The sequence below is a fragment of the Bombina bombina genome, chromosome 2 (assembly GCF_027579735.1).
Source record: "Bombina bombina isolate aBomBom1 chromosome 2, aBomBom1.pri, whole genome shotgun sequence".
NCBI classification, from domain to species: Eukaryota; Metazoa; Chordata; class Amphibia; order Anura; family Bombinatoridae; genus Bombina; species Bombina bombina.
The window spans coordinates 1326926891-1326948817 of NC_069500.1; the positions used below are offsets into that span (position 1 = coordinate 1326926891).

The 21927-nt window shown below is 41.2% G+C and overlaps 1 protein-coding gene across 1 annotated transcript in view; it reads right to left on the reverse strand.

The window, feature by feature from the left end:
* RGS12 (regulator of G protein signaling 12) overlaps nt 1-21927 on the reverse strand; it is a 447605-nt gene that overhangs the window by 366317 nt on the left and 59361 nt on the right. The window contains exon 3 of the mRNA XM_053704191.1: nt 5563-5679. Coding sequence (XP_053560166.1) covers nt 5563-5679 — 117 coding nt within the window. The remainder of the gene's footprint in view (nt 1-5562; nt 5680-21927) is intronic.

Here is a 21927-nt window from a genome sequence, read left to right on the forward strand (position 1 = left end):
TTTGAAACTTCTAACATCTCTAGGGAACTTCTCGTTCCCCCTTGATGGTTGATGTAAGCTACAGTCGTGATGTTGTCCGACTGAAATCTGATGTACCTCAGAGTTGCTAACTGAGGCCAAGCCTGAAGAGCCTTGAATATCGCTCTTAGTTCCAGAATATTTAATGGAAGGAGAGACTCCTCCTGAGTCCATGATCCCTGAGCCTTCAGGGAGTTCCAGACTGCACCCCAACCTAGAAGGCTGGCATCTGTCGTAACAATTGTCCAATCTGGCCTGCGAAAAGTCATACCTTTGGACAGATGGACCCGAGATAGCCACCAGAGAAGAGAATCCCTGGTCTCTTGGTCCAGATTCAGTTGAGGGGACAAATCTGTGTAATCCCAGTTCCACTGATTGAGCATGCATAGTTGCAGCGGTCTGAGATGTAAGCGTGCAAACGGCACTATGTCCATTGCCGCTACCATTAAGCCGATTACTTCCATACACTGAACCACCGAAGGGCGCGGAATGGAATGAAGAACCCGGCAGGAATTTAGAAGCTTTGATAACCTGGACTCCGTCAGGTGAATTTTGATTTCTACAGAATCTATCAGAGTCCCTAGAAAGGAAACTCTTGTGAGTGGGGATAGAGAACTCTTTTCCTCGTTCACTTTCCACCCATGCGACCACAGAAATGCCAGTACTACGTCCGTATGAGACTTGGCAATTTGGAAGTTTGACATCAGGATGTCGTCTAAATAAGGGGCTACTGCTATGCCCCGTGGCCTTAGGACCGCCATAAGCGACCCTAGAACCTTTGTAAAGATTCTTGGGGCTGTAGCTAATCCCAAGGAAGAGCTACAACTGGTAATGCCTGTCTTGAAAGGCAAACCTGAGAAACCGATGATGATCTTTGTGTATCGGAATGTGAAGATAAGCATCCTTTAGATCCACTGTAGTCATATATTGACCCTCCTGGATCAGTGGTAGGATGGTACGAATAGTTTCAATCTTGAACGACAGAACTTTGAGGAATTTGTTTAAGATCTTTAGATCCAAAATTGGTCTGAAGGTTCCCTCTTTTTTGGGAACCACAAACAGATTTGAGTAAAAACCCTGTCCCTGTTCCTCCTTTGGAACTGGATGGATCACTCCCATAACTAGGAGGTCTCGTACACAGTGTAAGAATGCCTCTCTCTTTATCTGGTGTGCAGATAATTGTGAAAGGTGAAATTTCCCTTTTGGGGGGGAAGCTTTGAAGTCCAGAAGATATCCCTGGGATATAATTTCCAACGCCCAGGGATCCTGGACATCTCTTGCCCACGCCTGGGCAAAGAGTGAAAGTCTGCCCCCTACTAGATCCGTTCCCGGATAGGGGGCAGTGCCTTCATGCTGTCTTAGAGGCAGCAGCAGGCTTTTTTACCTGCTTACCTTTTTTCCAGGTCAGGTTTGGTCTCCAGACCGTCTTGGATTGAGCAAAAGTTCCCTCTTGTTTATTATTAGAGGAAGTTGATGCCGCATCTGCCTTGAAGTTTTGAAAGGCACGAAAATTAGACTGTTTGGCCCTAGATTTGGACCTGTCCTGAGGAAGGGCATGACCTTTTCCTCCAGTGATATCAGCAATAATCTCCTTCAACCAGGCCCGAATAGGGTCTGCCCCTTGAAGGGAATGTTAAGTAGCTTAGATTTTGAAGTCACGTCAGCTGACCATGATCTAAGCCATAGCGCTCTGCGCACCTGTATAGCAAAACCAGAATTCTTAGCCGTTAGTTTAGTCAAATGAACAATGGCATCAGAATAAAAGAATTGGCTAGCTTAAGTGCTCTAAGTTTGCCAAGTATGTCATCCAATGGAGTCGCTACCTGTAAAGCCTCTTCCAGAGACTCAAACCAGTACGCCGCAGCAGCAGTGACAGGGGCAATGCATGCAAGGGGCTGTAGGATAAAACCTTGTTGAATAAATATTTTCTTAAGGTAACCTCTAATTTTTTATCCATTGGATAAAAAAAAAAAAAAGCACAACTGTCCTCGACAGGGATAGTAGTACGCTTTACTAGAGTAGAAACTGCTCCCTCCACCTTAGGGACTGTCTGCCATAAGTCCCGTGTGGTGGCGTCTATTGGAAACATTTTTCTAAAAATAGGAGGGGAAGAGAACGGCACACCTGGTCTATCCCATTCCTTATTAATAATTTCTGTAAACCTTTTAGGTATTTGGAAAAACATCAGTACACACCGGCACTGCAAAGTATTTATCCAGTCTACACAATTTCTCTGGCACTGCAATGGTATCACAGTCATTCAGAGCAGCTAAAACCTCCCTAAGCAACACGCGGAGGTGTTCAAGCTTAAATTTAAATGTAGAAATATTAGAATCAGGTATCTTTCCTGAGTCATTAACATCACCCACTGACTGAAGCTCTCTTTCCTCAGCTTCTGCATATTGTGAGGCAGTATCAGTCATGGTTCTTAAAGCGTCAGTATGCTCTGCATTTTGTCTCACCCCAGAGCTATCTCGCTTACCTCTAAGTTCAGGTAGTCTGGCTAATACCGCTGACAGTGTATTATCCATGACTGCCGCCATGTCTTGTAAAGTAAATTTGAGCGTGAGTCCCTTAAGCGGGAGTCAAAGGGTCTGACACGTGGGGAAAGTTAGTCGGCATAACTTCCCCCTCGTCAGATTCCTCTGGTGATAAATTTTTTAAAGACAGAAAATGATCTTTATTGCATAAAATGAAATCAGTACATTTGGTACACATTCTAAGAGGGGGTTCCACCATGGCTTTTAAACATAATAAACAAGGAGTTTCTTCTATGTCAGACATGTTTATACAGAATAGCAATGAGACTAGCAAGCTTGGAAAACACTTTAAATCAAGTTAACAAGCAAATATAAAAAACAGTACTGTGCCTTTAAGAGAAACAAAGTGAAAAAATGCAGTAAATCAAACGAAATTTTTACAGTGTGTATAATAGGCTAACAGAGCATTGCACCCACTTGCAAATGGATGATTAACCCCTTAGTTCAAAAAACGGATCAAAAAAACGAAATAGACGTTTTCTAACAGTCACAACCAACTGCCACAGCAAGCGGTGGCCCTACCTTCCCCAATAAACGACTTTGGAAAGCCTTTGGGCCCTTTAGAGATGTCCTATAGCATTCAGAGGGCCTTTGAGGGAAGCTGGATGTCACAGTTTGTAATTTTAACTGCACCAACTGTAACTTTTATACTACAACAGTGGAAATTGTTTCTAGTCAAAATTTAAGCCAGCCATGTGGAAAAAACTAGGCCCCAATAAAGTTTTATCACCAAAGCATATATAAAAACGATTAAACATGCCAGCAAACGTTTTATATTGCAATATCATTAGGGTATTACCCCTGGGAGTAAGCATGATACCAGTCGTTATTAAATCACTGTATTCAGACTTAACTTACATTGATCCGGTATCAGCAGCATTTTCTAGTGTTTTCCACCTCTAGAAAAAATTATAACTGCACATACCTGATAGCAGAATAAACTGCACGCCATTCTCTCGCTGAAGTTACCTCATCTGTGTAATCCCCTCAGACATATGTGAGAACAGCAATGGATCTTAGTTACAACCTGCTAAGATCATAGAAACCTCAGGCAGATTCTTCTTCTATTTACTGCCTGAGATAAAATAGCACAACTCCGGTACTATTTAAAAATAACAAACTTTGATTGAAGAAAATAAACTAGCTATATTTAACCACTCTCTCCTACAACGTCCTTGCTTGTTGAGAGTTGCAAGAGAATGACTGGCTATGACAGTTAGGGGAGGAGCTATATTACAGCTCTGCTGTGGGTGTCCTCTTGCAACTTCCTGTTGGGAATGAGAATATCCCACAAGTAATGGATGATCCGTGGACTGGATACACTTTACAAGAGAAAATGTCCCTCTAAGCTTTTTCATGAATTCAACCATTATACAAAATAAATCATATACTTTGTGATGTCTATGTCCGATTAAAGGGACAGCGTACTGTAACATTGGTTTCAAGTTGATATACCAACTGCAGAGTATAACATGTATGGGAAATCACTACTTTAGTTTATTTTTGTATATGAATTAGCTGTTTTTGCTCTTTGAAACCAGAACCCATTAAAATGGACTGAGCATGCAGAGCAGACCTCCTTATCACTCTCTATACACACTAAGGTCTCTTTAGCTTATCTTTTTATGTATACACAAAAAGGCAATACTTACAGAAAAAATTTACATCTATCCATCCCACCCAACCCCACTGGTAGTGTGATTTCTTCTGTTGGCTCTTGTTTACGTAGCTTTTTGATGGATAATAGTGTTGTATTGAAATTGTTAGTGTAGGTGGCAGTTTCAACAGTCAAAAGCATCTTTTTTAAATAATAAGATGTAAGTAGCACAAACATTTCTTGACAACCTCCATTAATCCATGTTTGTATTGGAACTAATACTTCCAAACACTAATGATAATCACCTGGCAACTTACATAGCGACTTACAAACAGCAGAAGACATTTTACATTTTATGGCAGATCTATCAATGATTTGAACTTTCAAACACCTTTAAGTTTCGCTGTGTATAACAATTAAGGAGTTATAGTATTCTATATTTGTTTCTACTTAATGTGACTTCAGTGACATGTTATACCAGCTACAGAGTATGGAAAATCGTTCCTTATTTTTGTATGTGAAAATAGCTTGTTTTGTGCATTGAAACGACTTTCCATTGTGCTCTAGAATATGCCATTCAAATGGGCTGGGCCTACAAGAACATGAGCCCTCTTTATCTTGTCCGTATTTCAACACACAAAGGCCAATACTATTGTAAAAAATCTTTATTATGGGTGGTGGTTTCAATGTGCAAAACTAGCTATTTTGAATGCAAGAATGAACATAAAGGAGTTATTTCCAATACATTAAATAAAGATGATATAACAAGTCATTGGGAACACATTAAGGGAACACAGAAGTCCAGTCCTTTGTTCTGAGAATATTATGTTATAAACGTAGGTTTTTATTTTGCATCATGTAAAAACAAACTTTGCTTGTTTTTGTGCATTTTTATGTTTTGGACCAGAAGTGATACAACTAATTAAAATCCATTACCAATGGGACCACACGTCTGAAAATGTTACCGTTGCTCATTACAAATCAGAAGATAAAACAGTAATGTGCATGCCTGTTAGCGCTAACAGAGCACAAAGCAGCAATGCCACGCATGCTCAGTAGTTCAGAAGCTGCTACACAATAGCACAACCTCGTTTCCACTAGAACTGAGCTCTGTAACTGGCATTACCCACTACACACTGTAGTCACTTTTACCTAAGCAAATACGATTTCTCACTGTATATCTCCAAGTCTACAACATTAAAATAATGCATAGAAACTTTATAGTTTATATAGCCAGGGTTGTAAGCTTTATGTGTTTTCTTTTAAATGATGAGAAATAACAGTAAGAATAATTTAAAGCAATGTAATGTATACAGAAAAAAGAACTGGAGGTAAAATGTATACATTACTTCCTGTACTCATATTCACCATACAACAACATTATTGTTAAGTCATATCTATTGGTACCTCTAGATCATCCAGAGAGCGAGTGATGCTAAACCGCTTTGATCTCCCAAACGATCTTCGAGCAGAGGAGCGTTGATGTGTCTGGACCATCCCACTCTGATGGGCAAATTTTAAGCTCTGCAAACCGGAATACACAAATTATTACAAAAATAAAACATTTATAGTCACACATATGTCAGCTATTTATGTTATGTACGTCTATCAGTCCATGAACTGGTTATCTAAACACAACACAAAAACTAAAAACAGGGACAGGGAGTAAGAGAAAGGAGTGTAGCAAAAAATATTGTAGTAAAGAAATCAGGGGCAGCGAGAGAGAGGGACATGGGTAAGGTAAGTGGCAATGAGGAAAGTGGGCAATGATAATAAGCAGGTGAAAATAAACAAGGAAATAACAGCAGGATTATGACAGGAAAATAGGTGAGAATAGCATTGCTGGCTGTATACTTGCCCTTTTAATATTGGAATACTGGCAATAAACTTATCCACAGTAGATGGCATTACTGATTATACAGTGACATTATTTGATCCCCTGCTGATTTAGTACATTTGCCCACTGCCAAATAAATAATCAGTCTATAATTTTAATGGTAGGTTTATTTGAACAGTAAGAGACAGAATAACAACAGAAATCCTGAAAAACGCATTTCAAAAAAGTTATAAATTGATTTGCATTTGCAAAACATGACTTAGTACTTTGTGGCAAAACCCATATTGGCAATCACAGAGGTCAGACGTTTCTTGCAGTTGGCCACCAGGTTTGCACACATCTCAGGAGGGATTTTGTCCCACTCCTCTTTAAAGTGAATGTCAATTTAGATGAATCGGTGCCCAGTTTTTAATAATCCTATTAAAAACAAGGGCACTTTAATTCATCAAAATTTACATTCCACTCATTTTCTTCAAATATTTACCTTTTAATCCTGACAGCCGCTGCAGCGCTTCCTCCTCCCGTCGCAAGCCCTCTTCGTGGGTCCAAAATGACGAATCCGGCTTCCTCCAATCACAGCGTTGCTTCAGGCCATGATTTCCCCGGGGGGAAGCCGTGATTGGAGTAAGCTGGATTTGTCATTTCTGACGTATGAAGAGGCTTCCGATGGCCGGTGGAATCCCTGGAGAGCTGTGAAGATTAAAAGGTAAGTATTTGAAGAAAACAAGTGAAATGTAAATTTTGATGAATTAAAGTGCCCTTGTTTTTAATAGGATTATTAAAAACCGGACACCGATTCATCTGAATTGACATTCACTTTAAGTCTTTAAGGTTTCGAGGCTGACATTTGGCAACTCGAACCTTCAGCTCCCTCCACAGATTGTCTATGGGATTATGGTCTGGAGACTGGCTAGGCCATCCACGACCCATTCTCAATGCCCTGGCTGAGGGAAGGAGGTTCTCACCCAAGATTTGACGGTACATGGCCCCATCCATCGTCTCTTTTATATGGAGAAGTTGTCCTGTCCCCTTAGCAGAAAAACACCCCAAAGCATAATGTTTCCACCTCCATGTTTGACGGTGGGAATGGTGTTCTTGGGGTCATAGGCAGCATTCCTCCTCCTCCAAACACGGCGAGTAGAGTTGATACCAAAGAGCTCGATTTTGGTCTCATCTGACCAAAACACTTTCACCCAGTTCTCCTCTGAATCATTCAGATGTTCATTAGCAAACTTCAGACGGGCCTGTACATGTGCTTTCTTGAGCAGGGGGACCTTGCGGGCGCTGCAGGATTTCAGTCCTTCACAGCGTAGTGTGTTACCAATTGTTTTTTTGGTGACTATGGTCCCAGCTGCCTTGAGATCATTGACCAGATCCTCCTGTGAAGTTCTGGGTTGATTCTTTACTGTTCTCATGATTATTGAAACTCCACGAGGTGAGATCTTGCATGGAGCCCCAGACCGAGGGAGATTGACAGTTTTTTTGTGTTTCTTCCATTTGCGAATATCTTGTCCCTGAACAGCTCTTTGGTCTTGGCCATGGTGGAGAGTTTGGAATCAGTTTGATTGATTGTTTCTGTGGATAGGTGTCTATTATACAGGTAACAAGCTGAGATTAGGAGTACTCCCTTTAAGAGAGTGCTCCTAATCTGAGCTTGTTACCTGTATAAAAGACACCTAGGAGCCAGAAATCTTGCTGATTGATAGGGGATCAAATACTTATTTCACTCATTAAAATGCAAATACATTTATAACTTTTTGAAATGCGTTTTTCTGGATTTTTTATTGTTATTCTATCTCTCACTGTTCAAATAATCCTACCATTAAAATTATAGACTGATCATTTCTTTGTCAGTGGGCAAAGTACAAAATCAGCAGGAGATCAAATATGTTTTTCCCTCACTGTATACCTGAAACTCTTTATGTACACATCTGGTTATAAATGTATTTATTTATTTAATGAATTAAAATAAGACAACATTGACATATACATCTATTATGTATGTTGCTATTGCTGTAAATACCTCTGAAAATTGTGTTGTTTAAAGGGATATCAAACAGTCTGATTCATTGTTGTAATAAAAAGTCACTAAGCCGCGGGTTATAAATAATAGAAATATTTGCAAAATATATTATTCATAATTTTAAAATTATTTTACTGTTGATTTATTATTTTTTAACTTCATTTGTGCAGTGTCCATTACTTCCTGTCACAGCACTACAAGGAGGCTATGGTCTCTACAGGAAGCATACCTAGCTAGAAATCATACATCTTTTAGAGTAACTTGAGCTAGTTTACTAATAAGATAAAGCATGAGAGACAGTAAGAGTCTGGTTTGCTCATGCTCAGTAGTGGCAGAATGGATAGTAAAGCCCAAATTAAACTTTCATGATTCAGATAGGGCATGTCATTTTAAATAACTTTCTAATTTACTTTTTATCATCAAATTTGCTTTGTTCTCTTGTTATTCTTAGTTGAAAGCTAAACCTAGGTAGGCTCATATGCTAATTTCTAAGCCCTTGAAGTCCACCTCTTAACTGAATGCATTTGACAGTTTTTCACAGCTTGAGGGCGTTAGTTCATGTGTTTCATATAGATAACATTGTGCTCATGCACGTGGAGTTATTTAAGAGTCAGCACTAATTGCCTGAGATGCAAGTCTGTCAAAAGATCTGAGATAAGAAGGCAGTCAGCAGAAGCTTAGATACAAGGTAATTACAGAGTTACTTTGTTCTCTTGGAATCCTTTTTTGAAAAACATTCCTAGGTACTCTCAAGAGCAGCAATGCACTTCTAGGAGCCAGCTGGTAATTGGTGGCTATACACACATATGCCTCTTGTCAGTGGCTTCCCAAATGTGTTCAGCTAGCTCCCAGTAGTGCACTGCTGCTCTGTAGCTGACTTTAACTATGTGTTTAAATCATGTGCAAGAGATAAAAAATAGTTTTTTGCAAGCAATACTGTAATAATACAATGCTTTAACACATTACAACCTTTTCTTTTTTGCCCCTTATATCCCTTTATTGACAGCTTTGTAGCTATGAATCTATTTGCTACAATAAGGAACTAGATGGAGCTGCTGCTATTATTACAACACATAATGTCTGTCCTCTATATGCTACTATACTTTCTATATAACTACTCTCTGTTTGCTGGATAACTGGCTATACGTGTCCTCTGTATGTGACATTAATGGCTATTTATCTCCCATCTGTGTAATTATTTGATTATTTACCTGCCCACTCTATGTAGTATTCCGGCTATAGAGCTAAACCCGTACATTTAATAACTGGCTATATATTTGTACAAGGGTTTGCTGGCTATATATTTGTACAGGGGTTTGCTGGCTATATATTTGTACAAGGGTTTATTGGATATATATTTGTACAAGGGTTTACAGGCTATATAGTTGTACAAGGGTTTGCTGGCTATATATTTGTACAAGGGTTTGCTTGCTATATATTTGTACAAGGGTTTGCTTGCTATATATTTGTACAAGGGTTTGCTGGCTATATATTTGTACATGATTTTGCTGGCTACATATTTGTACAAGGGTTTACTGGCTATATAGTTGTACAAGGGTTTGCTGGCTATATATTTGTACAAGGGTTTGCTGGCTATATATTTGTACATGGGTTTGCTGGCTATATATTTGTACATGGGTTTGCTGGCTATATATTTGTACAAGGGTTTGCTGGATATATATTTGTACAAGGATTTGACAGCTATATATATGTACAAGGGTTTGCTGGCTATATATTTGTACATGGTTTTGCTGGCTATATATTTGTACAAGGGTTTACTGGCTATATAGTTGTACAAGGGTTTGCTGGCTATATATTTGTACAAGGGTTTGCTGGCTATATATTTGTACATGGGTTTGCTGGCTATATATGTATACAAGGGTTTGCTGGATATATATTTGTACAAGGATTTGACAGCTATATATATGTACAATGGTTTACTGGCTATATATTTGTACTGGGGATTGCTGTTACATTTGACTTGCCAATTTACTGCTGTTATTTTTTAATTCAGTATATATTATTGATTTTGTTTTCTAGGTACAGGATTCCTTCAATGCTATTTGAAGCTGTTTTGTTTTCATGCTTGTGGAAGCAACTTCCATGTCCACCAATACAAGTGTGGGAGTAGCCTATATCTTGAAGTTGACCATTGAGTGTCACAAACAGTTATTTCTAACAAATAAAATGTATCATGGGAAACATATTTCTAACATGCTTGATTTGCTACTCTTTCATATGTATGATTAAAGGGACATTACAGCTAAAAAAGTTAAAAAAAAAATATGATTCAGGCAGAACATGCAATTTTAAGAGACTTCTAATTTTTCTTCTGTTTATCAAACTGACGTAATTCTCTTTGTATCATTTGTTGAAAAAGCATACCTAGGTAGGCTCAGGAACAGCGGTACACTATTGGAGCTACCTGGTGATTGATTATATGAAGAAGTATTGCAATAAAAAAAATGCTCTTTTTGTCCCCTTTAACTACACATACAAGATCACTGGCGACAAAATAGAGCTGGCTTTGTAATAACTGATGAAATGTGCATTCTCTATATGTGCGACAAGCTCTCCCCACAACAATAGATTGCAAAGTATGGAATTAAATACGCAAGGGAGAACGGAATCAAATGTTAAAGGGACAGTATACACCAATTTTAATATAACTGCATGTAATACACACTATTATCAAGAAAAATATGCACAGATACTGATGTACAAATCCAGTATAAAACCTTTTAAAATTGTACTTAGAAGCTCACACATTAGCACTGTTGATGAAGTTAGGCTGGGACACCTATTGAAATAGGTTGGGAAAGCCAGATGAGCAGACACTACCCCCTACCCTGCATATGAAAAGACAGATTACACAAACAGGAGTAAGCACAAGCCTGTAAACGCACGTGTACATCTGATACTTTGGGGCTTGGTTAGAAGTCTGAAAATCAGCACAATGTGATTAAACAATAAGCAAAACTATACAATGTTACAAAAACACTCCCAGGGGGCTATACAAATGGATCATCTACAATACATTTATACAAAGAAAAATCTAGTGTACAATGTCCCTTTAAAGGAGAAGAGAGGAAATTTATATTACAGCCCATCCCTGGCCACAGTTATACACAGTGTATAATTCTACAAAACCTCCACTCTCCACAAGCCAAAATATAAATGGCTGTTATTGAGCAACAATCAAATTGACTTTAATCCGGTCACAGGCATTGAATTTAAAATAATGTTTTATTCAATAGGGATTACTACTATCATTAAAATGTGCTTTAAATAATAACATATTGTAGCACTAGCAGGTTTTTATATCTAAGCAACCGTATATCCTGAATGTAACCCATAAGAAAATATTAGTCTCTGTTGTTAAATGTTAACCCATTACTGCATGCACACCTATTGTATGGACTTTTAAATAGAAATGCAGAAATCTGCTGCATCTAAACAGCATTTACAACTAATGTATGATATAAAGCCGACTAGATTCACAGAAGCTCATGAGATTTAAACTTCGCTTCACCTATCTTTTTTGCAGTTTTATTATTGAGCCTTCCCTGCCAGTACTGTCATCTATAGTTGGGTGAGAGGTACCTAATACTTGGTATCTTGCACATCAAACACAAACCACTAGCAACAAAGAAAAACAATAATTACAACAGCGGCACTTAGGAAACAAACTTGCAAAATGGTTTATGTAAATGTTTGTAACTGCAAAATATTTACATGTATGTTTCCTTCTTAATATAAGGAGAGTCCATGGCATCATTCCTTACTGTTGGGAAATACTGAACCTGGCCACCAGGAGGAGGCAAACACACCCCAGCCAAAAGCTTAAATACCTCTCCCACTTCCCCATCCCCCAGTCATTCTTTGCCTTTCGTCACATATTTGTTTCAACCGGCAGCGGCTGTTGCCACGGTTGCTGGAGAAGCTACCTACTGGTACGACTACTTATCGGAATTAATCGAGGTGGAGGGTCCCCTCGACGTTATCCAGGAAAGAATTAAGGCCTTGAGAATTGCTAATTCTTTTGTCTGTGATGCAAACATGCAGATTATTCACCTAAATGCTAAGGCTTCTGGCTTTTCAGTTCAGGCCCGTCGGGCGCTCTGGCTGAAGTCCTGGTCTGCGGATATGACTTCTAAGTCCAGACTTCTTCCCTCTCCTTTAAGGGAAAGATTTTATTTGGTCCCGGCCTGGACTCCATTATCTCTACGGTTACAGGGGGCAAGGGTGCCTTCCTACCGCAAGATAAAAAGAGCAAGTCTAAGGGACAGGTTTTTAATTTTCATTCCTTTTGTTCTGATAAATCCCAACGACAGCAGTCCTCCGATAAGCCCGAGCAGACCAAGAGTACTTGGAAGCCAGCTCAGTCCTGGAACAAGTCCAAGCAGAGCAAGAAGCCCGCCGAGACTAAATCGGCATGAAGGGGCGCCCCCGATCCAGCTCTGGATCGTGTAGGGGGAAGACTGTTGCTCTTTTCAGATGCTTGGTTCAGGGACATGCAGGATCTATGGGTCCTGGAGGTCATAGCTTAGGGATACAAGAGAGAAGCCTTTCTGGGGTGAGTGCGGGATCTGTCCTCCTTAGAAATCATTGTCCCGGTGCCTATTGCAGAAAGAGGTTTGGGATACTATTCAAACCTTTTCATGGTCCCAAAGAAGGAGGGAACTTTCTGCACGATTCTGGACCTAAAGTTGCTTAAACAAATTTCTAAATGTCTCCTCTTTCAAAATGGAGACAATAAGGTCCATCCTTCCCTTAGTTCAGGAAGGACAGTTTATGACCACTTTAGATCTGAAGGATGCTTACCTTTACGTTCCAATCCACAAGGACCACTTCCAGTTCCTAAGGTTAGCGTTCCTGGACCAGCACTTCCAGTTCATTGCACTTCCGTTTGGTCTAGCTACTGCCCCAATAATTTTTACGAAGGTTCTAGGGGCTCTTCTAGCCGTTGCCAGAACCCAGGGTATAGCAGTAGCTCCCTACTTGGACGATATTCTGGTACAGGCACCATCTTTTCGTCTTGTGGAGGACAATTCGGAATCTCTTCTCTATCTTCTTCGATCTCATGGATGGAAGATAAACCTAGAAAAGAGTTCTCGTATCCCAAGTACCAGGGTGGAATTCCTGGGTACTATAATTGACTCCATATCCATGAGGATATTTCTAACAGACCAGAGATGGTGCAAGCTAGCTTCTGCATGTCTTTCCCTTCGAACCTCCTTAAGGCCCTCTGTGGCTCAGTGTATGAAGGTGATTGGTCTCATGGTTTCCAGCATGGACATCATTCCCTTTGCCAGGTTCTGTCTCAGATCGTTGCAACTGTGCATGCCGAGGCAGTGGAGCAGCGATCACTCGGATCTATCTCAACAGATTTCTCTGGACAACCGGTCGAGAGAATCGCTCTCTTGGTTGGCTCTGTCTAGATCATCTGTCCAGAGGGGCATTCTTCTTAAGACCATCCTGGAAGATTGTGACTACGGACGCAAGCCTATCAGGATGGGGAGCTGTTTGGGGTGCCAAGAAGGCACAGAGCCTGTGGACTCAGGAGGAATGCTCCTTCCTGATCAACATTCTGGAACTTCTGGCAATCTTCAATGCTCTAAATAGCTTGGCCCCTTCTGGGTTCGCCCCAGTTTGTCAGATTCCAATCAGACAATATAACCTCGGTGGCTTACATCAACCATCAGGGTGGAACAAGAAGCTCCCTAGCAATGAGGGAAGTATCTCGGATTCTGGAGTGGGCGGAGGCCCACAGCTGTTCGCTGTCAGCGATCCACATTCCGGGTGTGGACACTGGGAAGCGGATTTTCTCAGCAGACAATCCTTTCATCCGGGGGAATGGTCTCTCCATCCCCAAGTGTTTGCGGAGATATGCAACAGGTGGGGGACGCTGGAGGAAGATCTCATGGCATCCCGCCTCAATACCAAGCCAATAGAATTACAGTAGCTCTCATCCGATTGGCTGATTTGAATTTGAAGGCTCAAATCAGCCAATAGGAATTCAAGGGACGCCATTTTTAATCGCGTACCTTGAATACCTATTCAGTGTACGGCGGAGATCGTATGAAGAGGATCCTCCACGCTCCATGGTTCCGCAGTCTTCAGTTCTAGTGTCGCCGATCTTCAGTTCCAGCGTGGCCGGTCTTCAGTTCCAGAGTCGACGGTCTTCAGCTCCGCGGTCATCAGTCTTCAACTCCTCCGCTCTGCGCCGGCTGGTTCCTGGAAGAAGAAGAGGTCGCCGCTTGGAAGAAGACTTCACCGCCTGGAACAGGACCTTCTCCGCCGGTCATCAGGACAGGTAAGGACCACTTGGGGGTTAGACTTAGGTTTTTTAAGGGGGATCGGGTGGGTTTTAGAGTAGGGGTGTGTGGTTGGTGGGTTATAATGGGGGGGGATTGTTCTTTCTTTTACAGGTAAAAGAGCTGATTACTTTGGGGCAATGCCCCACAAAAGGCCCTTTTAAGGGCTGGTAATAGAGCTGATTACTTTTGTAATTTAGTTTAGGGTAGGGAAATTTTATTATTTTGGGGGGCTTTTTTATTTTATTAGGGGGCTTAGATTAAACTTCTTGTAATATTTTTTTATTTTTTGTAATTTAGTGTTTGTTTTCGTAATATAGTTTAGTTTATTTAATTGTATTTTAGTTTAGATAATTGTAGTTTATTTAATTAATTTATTGATAGTGTAGTGTTAGGTGTATTTGTAACTTAGGTTAGGATTTATTTTACAGGTAATTTTGTAATTATTTTAACTAGGTAGCTATTAAATAGTTATTAACTATTTAATAGCTATTGTACCTAGTTAAAATAAATACAAAGTTACCTGTAAAATAAATATAAACCCTAAAATAGCTACAATGTAATTATTAATTATATTGTAGCTATCTTAGGGTTTATTTTATAGGTAAGTATTTAGTTTTAAATAGGAATAATTTAGTTAATAATATTAATATTATTTAGATTTATTTAAATAATAATTAAGTTAGGGGGTGTAAGGGTTAGACTTAGGTTTAGGGGGTAATATATTTAATATAGGTGGCGGCGGTGTAGGGGGATCAGATTAGGGGTTAATATATTTAATATAGGTGGCGGCGGTGTAGGGGGATCAGATTAGGGGTTAATATATTTAATATAGGTGGCGGCGGTGTAGGGGGATCAGATTAGGGGGTAATATATTTAATATAGGTGGCGGCGGTGTAGGGGGATCAGATTAGGGGGTAATATATTTAATATAGGTGGCGGTGGTGTAGGGGGATCAGATTAGGGGGTAATATATTTAATATAGGTGGCGGCGGTGTAGGGGGATCAGATTAGGGGGTAATATATTTAATATAGGTGGCGGCGGTGTAGGGGGATCAGATTAGGGGGTAATATATTTAATATAGGTGGTGGCGGTGTAGGGGGATCAGATTAGGGGGTAATACATATAATGTAGGTGGCGGCGGGGTCTCGGAGCAGCGGTTTAGGGGTTAAACACTTTATTTAGTGGCGGCGGGGTCCGAGAGCGGCGGTTTAGGGGTTAATACATTTATTATTAGGAGTGAGAGGGGGGGATTGCGGATAGAGGGGTATACGTGTCGGGATGATGTTTGGGAGGCGTGTTAGACAGTTACAGGATATTTTAAAGTTTAGTAAGTTTTTTTAGACGCAGGCAGTTTCTAAAGTGCCGTAAGTCACTGGCGACTCCAGAAATTTGTACTTACGCTTATTTCTGGACATCGCTAGTTTGTCCGACTTACGGCACTTTAGAAACTGGCGGCGGGGTATATTGGATACCCCGATGTGCGAGGTGAAACTACGGGCGGCGCGGGTTTCCCTCGCTTGTGCCGAAAACTACGCCGTATATCGGATCGCGCCCCTAATTCCTAATACAAAATGCAAGGCATAGCATAATTAAAACGTAATTTTCATTTTCTACTTCATTAAACTACAGTATTATCTCCTTTTAATCTAGAAAACATAATTTATGCTTACCTGATAAATGTATTTCTCTTGTGGTGTATCCAGTCCACGGATCATCCATTACTTGTGGGATATTCTCATTCCCAACAGGAAGTTGCAAGAGGACACCCACAGCAGAGCTGTCTATATAGCTCCTCCCCTAACTGCCATATCCAGTCATTCGACCGAAAACAAACAGAGAAAGGAGAAACCATAGGGTGCAGTGGTGACTGTAGTTTAAAATTAAAAAATACCTGCCTTAAAATGACAGGACGGGCCGTGGACTGGATACAGCACAAGAGAAATAAATTTATCAGGTAAGCATAAATTATGTTTTCTCTTGTAAGGTGTATCCAGTCCACGGATCATCCATTACTTGTGGGATACCAATACCAAAGCTAAAGTACACGGATGAAGGGAGGGACAAGGCAGGTACTTAAACGGAAGGTACCACTGCCTGTAAAACCTTTCTCCCAAAAATAGCCTCCGAAGAAGCAAAAGTATCAAATTTGTAGAATTTTGAAAAAGTATGAAGCGAAGACCAAGTCGCCGCCTTGCAAATCTGTTCAACAGAAGCCTCATTTTTAAAGGCCCATGTGGAAGCCACAGCTCTAGTAGAATGAGCTGTAATCCTTTCTGGAGGCTGCTGACCAGCAGTCTCATAGGCTAAGTGGATTATGCTTCTTAGCCAAAAAGAAAGAGAGGTTGCCGAAGCCTTTTGACCTCTCCTCTGTCCAGAGTAGACAACAAACAAAGCAGATGTTTGACGAAAATCTTTAGTAGCTTGTAAGTAAAACTTTAAAGCACGAACCACGTCCAGATTGTGTAATAGACGTTCCTTCTTTGAAGAAGGATTAGGACACAAAGACGGAACAACAATCTCTTGATTGATATTCTTATTAGATATCACCTTAGGTAAAAACCCAGGTTTGGTACGCAGAACTACCTTATCTGCATGGAAGATCAGATAAGGAGAATCACATTGTAAGGCAGATAACTCGGAAACTCTACGAGCCGAGGAAATAGCTACCAAAAAAAGAGCTTTCCAAGATAAAAGTTTGATATCTATGGAATGAAGAGGTTCAAACGGAACCCCCTGAAGAACTTTAAGAACCAAATTTAAGCTCCAAGGTGGAGCAACAGGTTTAAACACAGGCTTGATTCTAACTAAAGCCTGACAAAATGCCTGAACGTCTGGGACATCCGCCAGACGCTTGTGCAAAAGAATAGATAGCGCAGAAATCTGTCCCTTTAAGGAACTAGCTGACAATCCTTTCTCCAATCCTTCTTGGAGAAAAGATAATATCCTGGGAATCCTGACCTTACTCCATGAGTAGCCCTTGGATTCACACCAATAAAGATATTTACGCCATATCTTATGATAGATTTTCCTGGTGACAGGCTTTCGTGCCTGAATTAAGGTATCAATGACTGACTCGGAGAAACCACGCTTTGATAAAATCAAGCGTTCAATCTCCAGGCAGTCAGCCTCAGAGAAATTAGATTTGGATGTTTGAAAGGACCTTGAAGTAGAAGGTCCTGTCTCAGCGGCAGAGTCCATGGTGGAAAAGATGACATGTCCACCAGAACTGCATACCAAGTCCTGCGTGGCCACGCAGGCGCTATCAAGATCACCAATGCTCTCTCCTGCTTGATTTTGGTAATCAGACGAGGAAGCAGAGGAAGCGGTGGAAACACATAAGCCAGGTTGAAGGACCAAGGCGCTGCTAGAGCATCTATCAGCGTTACCTTGGGGTCCCTGGACCTGGATCCGTAACAAGGAAGCTTGGCTTTCTGGCGAGACGCCATGAGATCCAGTTCTGGTTTGCCCCAACGATGAACCAATTGTGCAAACACCTCCGGATGGAGTTCCCACTCCCCCGGATTAAAAGTCTGTCGACTTAGAAAATCCGCCTCCCAGTTCTCTACACCTGGGATATGGATAGCTGATAGGTGGCAAGAGTGAATCTCTGCCCAGCGAATTATCTTTGAGACTTCTAACATCGCTAGGGAACTCCTTGTTCCCCCTTGATGGTTGATGTAAGCCACAGTCGTGATGTTGTCCGACTGAAATCTGATGAACCTCATTGTCGCTAGCTGAGGCCAAGCCTGAAGAGCATTGAATATCGCTCTTAGTTCCAGAATGTTTATTGGAAGGAGTGACTCCTCCTGAGTCCACGATCCCTGAGCCTTCAGGGAGTTCCAGACTGCACCCCAACCTAGAAGGCTGGCATCTGTCGTTACAATTGTCCAATCTGGCCTGCGAAAGGTCATACCTTTGGACAGATGGACCCGAGATAGCCACCAGAGAAGAGAATCCCTGGTCTCTTGATCCAGATTTAGTAGAGGGGACAAATCTGTGTAATCCCCATTCCACTGACTGAGCATGCAGAGTTGCAGCGGTCTGAGATGTAGGCGTGCAAACGGCACTATGTCCATTGCCGCTACCATTAAGCCGATTACTTCCATGCACTGAGCCACCGAAGGGCGAGGAATGGAATAAAGAACACGGCAGGAATTTAGAAGTTTTGATAACCTGGACTCCGTCAGGTAAATTTTCATTTCTACAGAATCTATCAGAGTCCCTAGGAAGGAAACTCTTGTGAGGGGGGATAGAGAACTCTTTTCCTCGTTCACCTTCCACCCATGCGACCTCAGAAATGCCAACACTATGTCCGTATGAGACTTGGCAATTTGGAAGTTTGACGCCTGAATCAGGATGTCATCTAAATAAGGGGCCACTGCTATGCCCCGCGGCCTTAGGACCGCCAGAAGCGAACCCAGAACCTTCGTAAAAATTATTGGGGCTGTAGCTAACCCAAAGGGAAGAGCTACAAACTGGTAATGCCTGTCTAGGAAGGCAAACCTGAGAAACCGATGATGATCTTTGTGTATCGGAATGTGAAGATAAGCATCCTTTAAATCCACTGTAGTCATGTATTGACCCTCCTGGATCATAGGTAGGATGGTACGAATAGTCTCCATCTTGAATGATGGAACTCTGAGGAATTTGTTTAAGATCTTTAGATCCAAAATTGGTCTGAAGGTTCCCTCTTTTTTGGGAACTACAAACAGATTTGAGTAAAATCCCTGTCCCTGTTCCTCCTTTGGAACTGGATGGATCACTCCCATAACTAGGAGGTCTTGTACACAGTGTAAGAATGCCTCTCTCTTTATCTGGTTTGTAGATAATTGTGAAAGGTGAAATCTCCCTTTTGGGGGGGAAGCCTTGAAGTCCAGAAGATATCCCTGGGATATAATTTCCAACGCCCAGGGATCCTGGACATCTCTTGCCCACGCCTGGGCAAAGAGCGAAAGTCTGCCCCCTACTAGATCCGTTACCGGATAGGGGGCCATTCCTTCAAGCTGTCTTAGAGGCAGCAGCAGGCTTTTTGGCCTGCTTACCCTTGTTCCAGGTCTGGTTAGGTCTCCAGACCGTCTTGGACTGAGCAAAAGTTCCCTCTTGTCTTGCATTAGAGGAAGTTGATGCCGCACTTGCCTTGTAGTTTCGAAAGGCACGAAAATTAGACTGTTTGGCCCTTGATTTGGACCTATCCTGAGGAAGGGCATGACCTTTTCCTCCAGTGATATCAGCAATAATCTCCTTCAAACCAGGCCCGAATAGGGTCTGCCCCTTGAAGGGAATATTAAGCAGCTTAGACTTTGAAGTAACGTCAGCTGACCATGATTTAAGCCATAGCGCTCTGCGCGCCTGGATAGCAAAACCAGAATTCTTAGCCGTTAGTTTAGTCAAATGAACAATGGCATCAGAAACAAAAGAATTGGCTAGCTTAAGTGCTCTAAGCTTGTCAAGTATGTCATCCAATGGAGTCGCTACCTGTAAAGCCTCTTCCAGAGACTCAAACCAGAACGCCGCAGCAGCAGTGACAGGAGCAATGCATGCAAGGGGCTGTAGGATAAAACCTTGTTGAATAAACATTTTCTTAAGGTAACCCTCTAACTTTTTATCCATTGGATCTAAGAAAGCACAACTGTCCTTGACAGGGATAGTAGTACGCTTTGCTAGAGTAGAAACTGCTCCCTCCACCTTAGGAACTGTCTGCCATAAGTCCCGTGTGGTGGCGTCTATTGGAAACATTTTTCTAAAAATAGGAGGGGGAGAGAATGGCACACCTGGTCTATCCCATTCCTTAGTAATAATTTCTGTAAACCTTTTAGGTATTGGAAAAACATCAGTGCACACCGGCACTGCATAGTATTTATCCAGTCTACACAATTTCTCTGGCACTGCAATTGTATCACAGTCATTCAGAGCAGCTAAAACCTCCCTGAGTAACACGCGGAGGTGTTCAAGCTTAAATTTAAATGTAGAGATATCAGAATCAGGTTGCATCATCTTCCCTGAGTCAGAAACATCACCCACAGAAAGAAGCTCTCCTTCTTCAGCTTCTGCATATTGTGAGGCAGTATCAGACATAGCTCTTAAAGCGTCAGTATGCTCTGTATTTCATCTAACTCCAGAGCTATCTCGCTTTCCTCTAAATTCAGGTAGTCTGGCTAATACCGCTGACAGTGTATTATCCATGACTGCCGCCATATCTTGTAAAGTAAACGCTATGGGCGCCCTAGATGTACTTGGCGCCATTTGAGCGTGAGTCCCTTGAGCGGGAGTCAAAGGATCTGACACGTGGGGAGAGTTAGTCGGCATAACTTCCCCCTCGTCAGATTCCTCTGGTGATAATTTTTTTAAAGACAGAATATGATCTTTATTGCTTAAAGTGAAATCAGTAAATTTGGTACACATTCTAAGAGGGGGTTCCACAATGGCTTTTAAACATAATGAACAAGGAGTTTCCTCTATGTCAGACATGTTTGTACAGACTAGCAATGAGACTAGCAAGCTTGGAAAACACTTTAAATCAAGTTAACAAGCAAATATAAGAAACGGTACAGTGCCTTTAAGAGAAACAAATTTTGTCAGAATTTGAAAAACAGTGAAAAAAGGCAGTAAATCAAACGAAATTTTTACAGTGTGTATAATAAGCTAACAGAGCATTGCACCCACTTGCAAATGGATGATTAACCCCTTAGTTCAAAAAACGGATCAAAAAAACGATATAGACGTTTTTTAACAGTCACACCAAACTGCCACAGCCTTGCTGTGGGCCTACCTTCCCCAACAAACGATTTTGGAAAGCCTAAGAGCCCTTTAGAGATGTCCTATAGCATTCAGGGGACTCCTGGAGGAAGCTGGATGTCTCAGTCTGTAAAAGTTACTGCGCAAAAAAACGCTAAATTAGGCCCCTCCCACTCATAGTAACACAGTGGAAAGCCTCAGGAAACTGTTTCTAGGCAAATTTAAGCCAGCCATGTGGAAAAAACTAGGCCCCAATAAAGTTTTATCACCAAAGTATATATAAAAACGTTTAAACATGCCAGCAAACGTTTTATATTGTAAATATAAAAGAGTATTACCTCAGAAAGTAAGCATGATACCAGTCACTATTAAATCACTGTATTCAGGCTTACCATAAATTTGGCATCAGCAGCATTTTCTAGCATTCACATCTTCTAGAAAAATCTTAACTGCACATACCTCATAGCAGGATAACCTGCACGCCATTCCCCCGCTGAAGTTATCTCTCTCTTCAGTCATGTGTGAGAACAGCAATGGATCTTAGTTACAACCTGCTAAGATCATTGAAATCACAGGCAGATTCTTCTATTTTTCTGCCTGGAACAAAATAGTACAACTCCGGTACCATTTAAAAATAATAAACTTTTGATTGAAGCAAAATAACAGCTACATTTCACCACTTCTCTCTTACTACCTCCATGTTTGTTGAGAGTTGCAAGAGAATGACTGGATATGGCAGTTAGGGGAGGAGCTATATAGACAGCTCTGCTGTGGGTGTCCTCTTGCAACTTCCTGTTGGGAATGAGAATATCCCACAAGTAATGGATGATCCGTGGACTGGATACACCTTACAAGA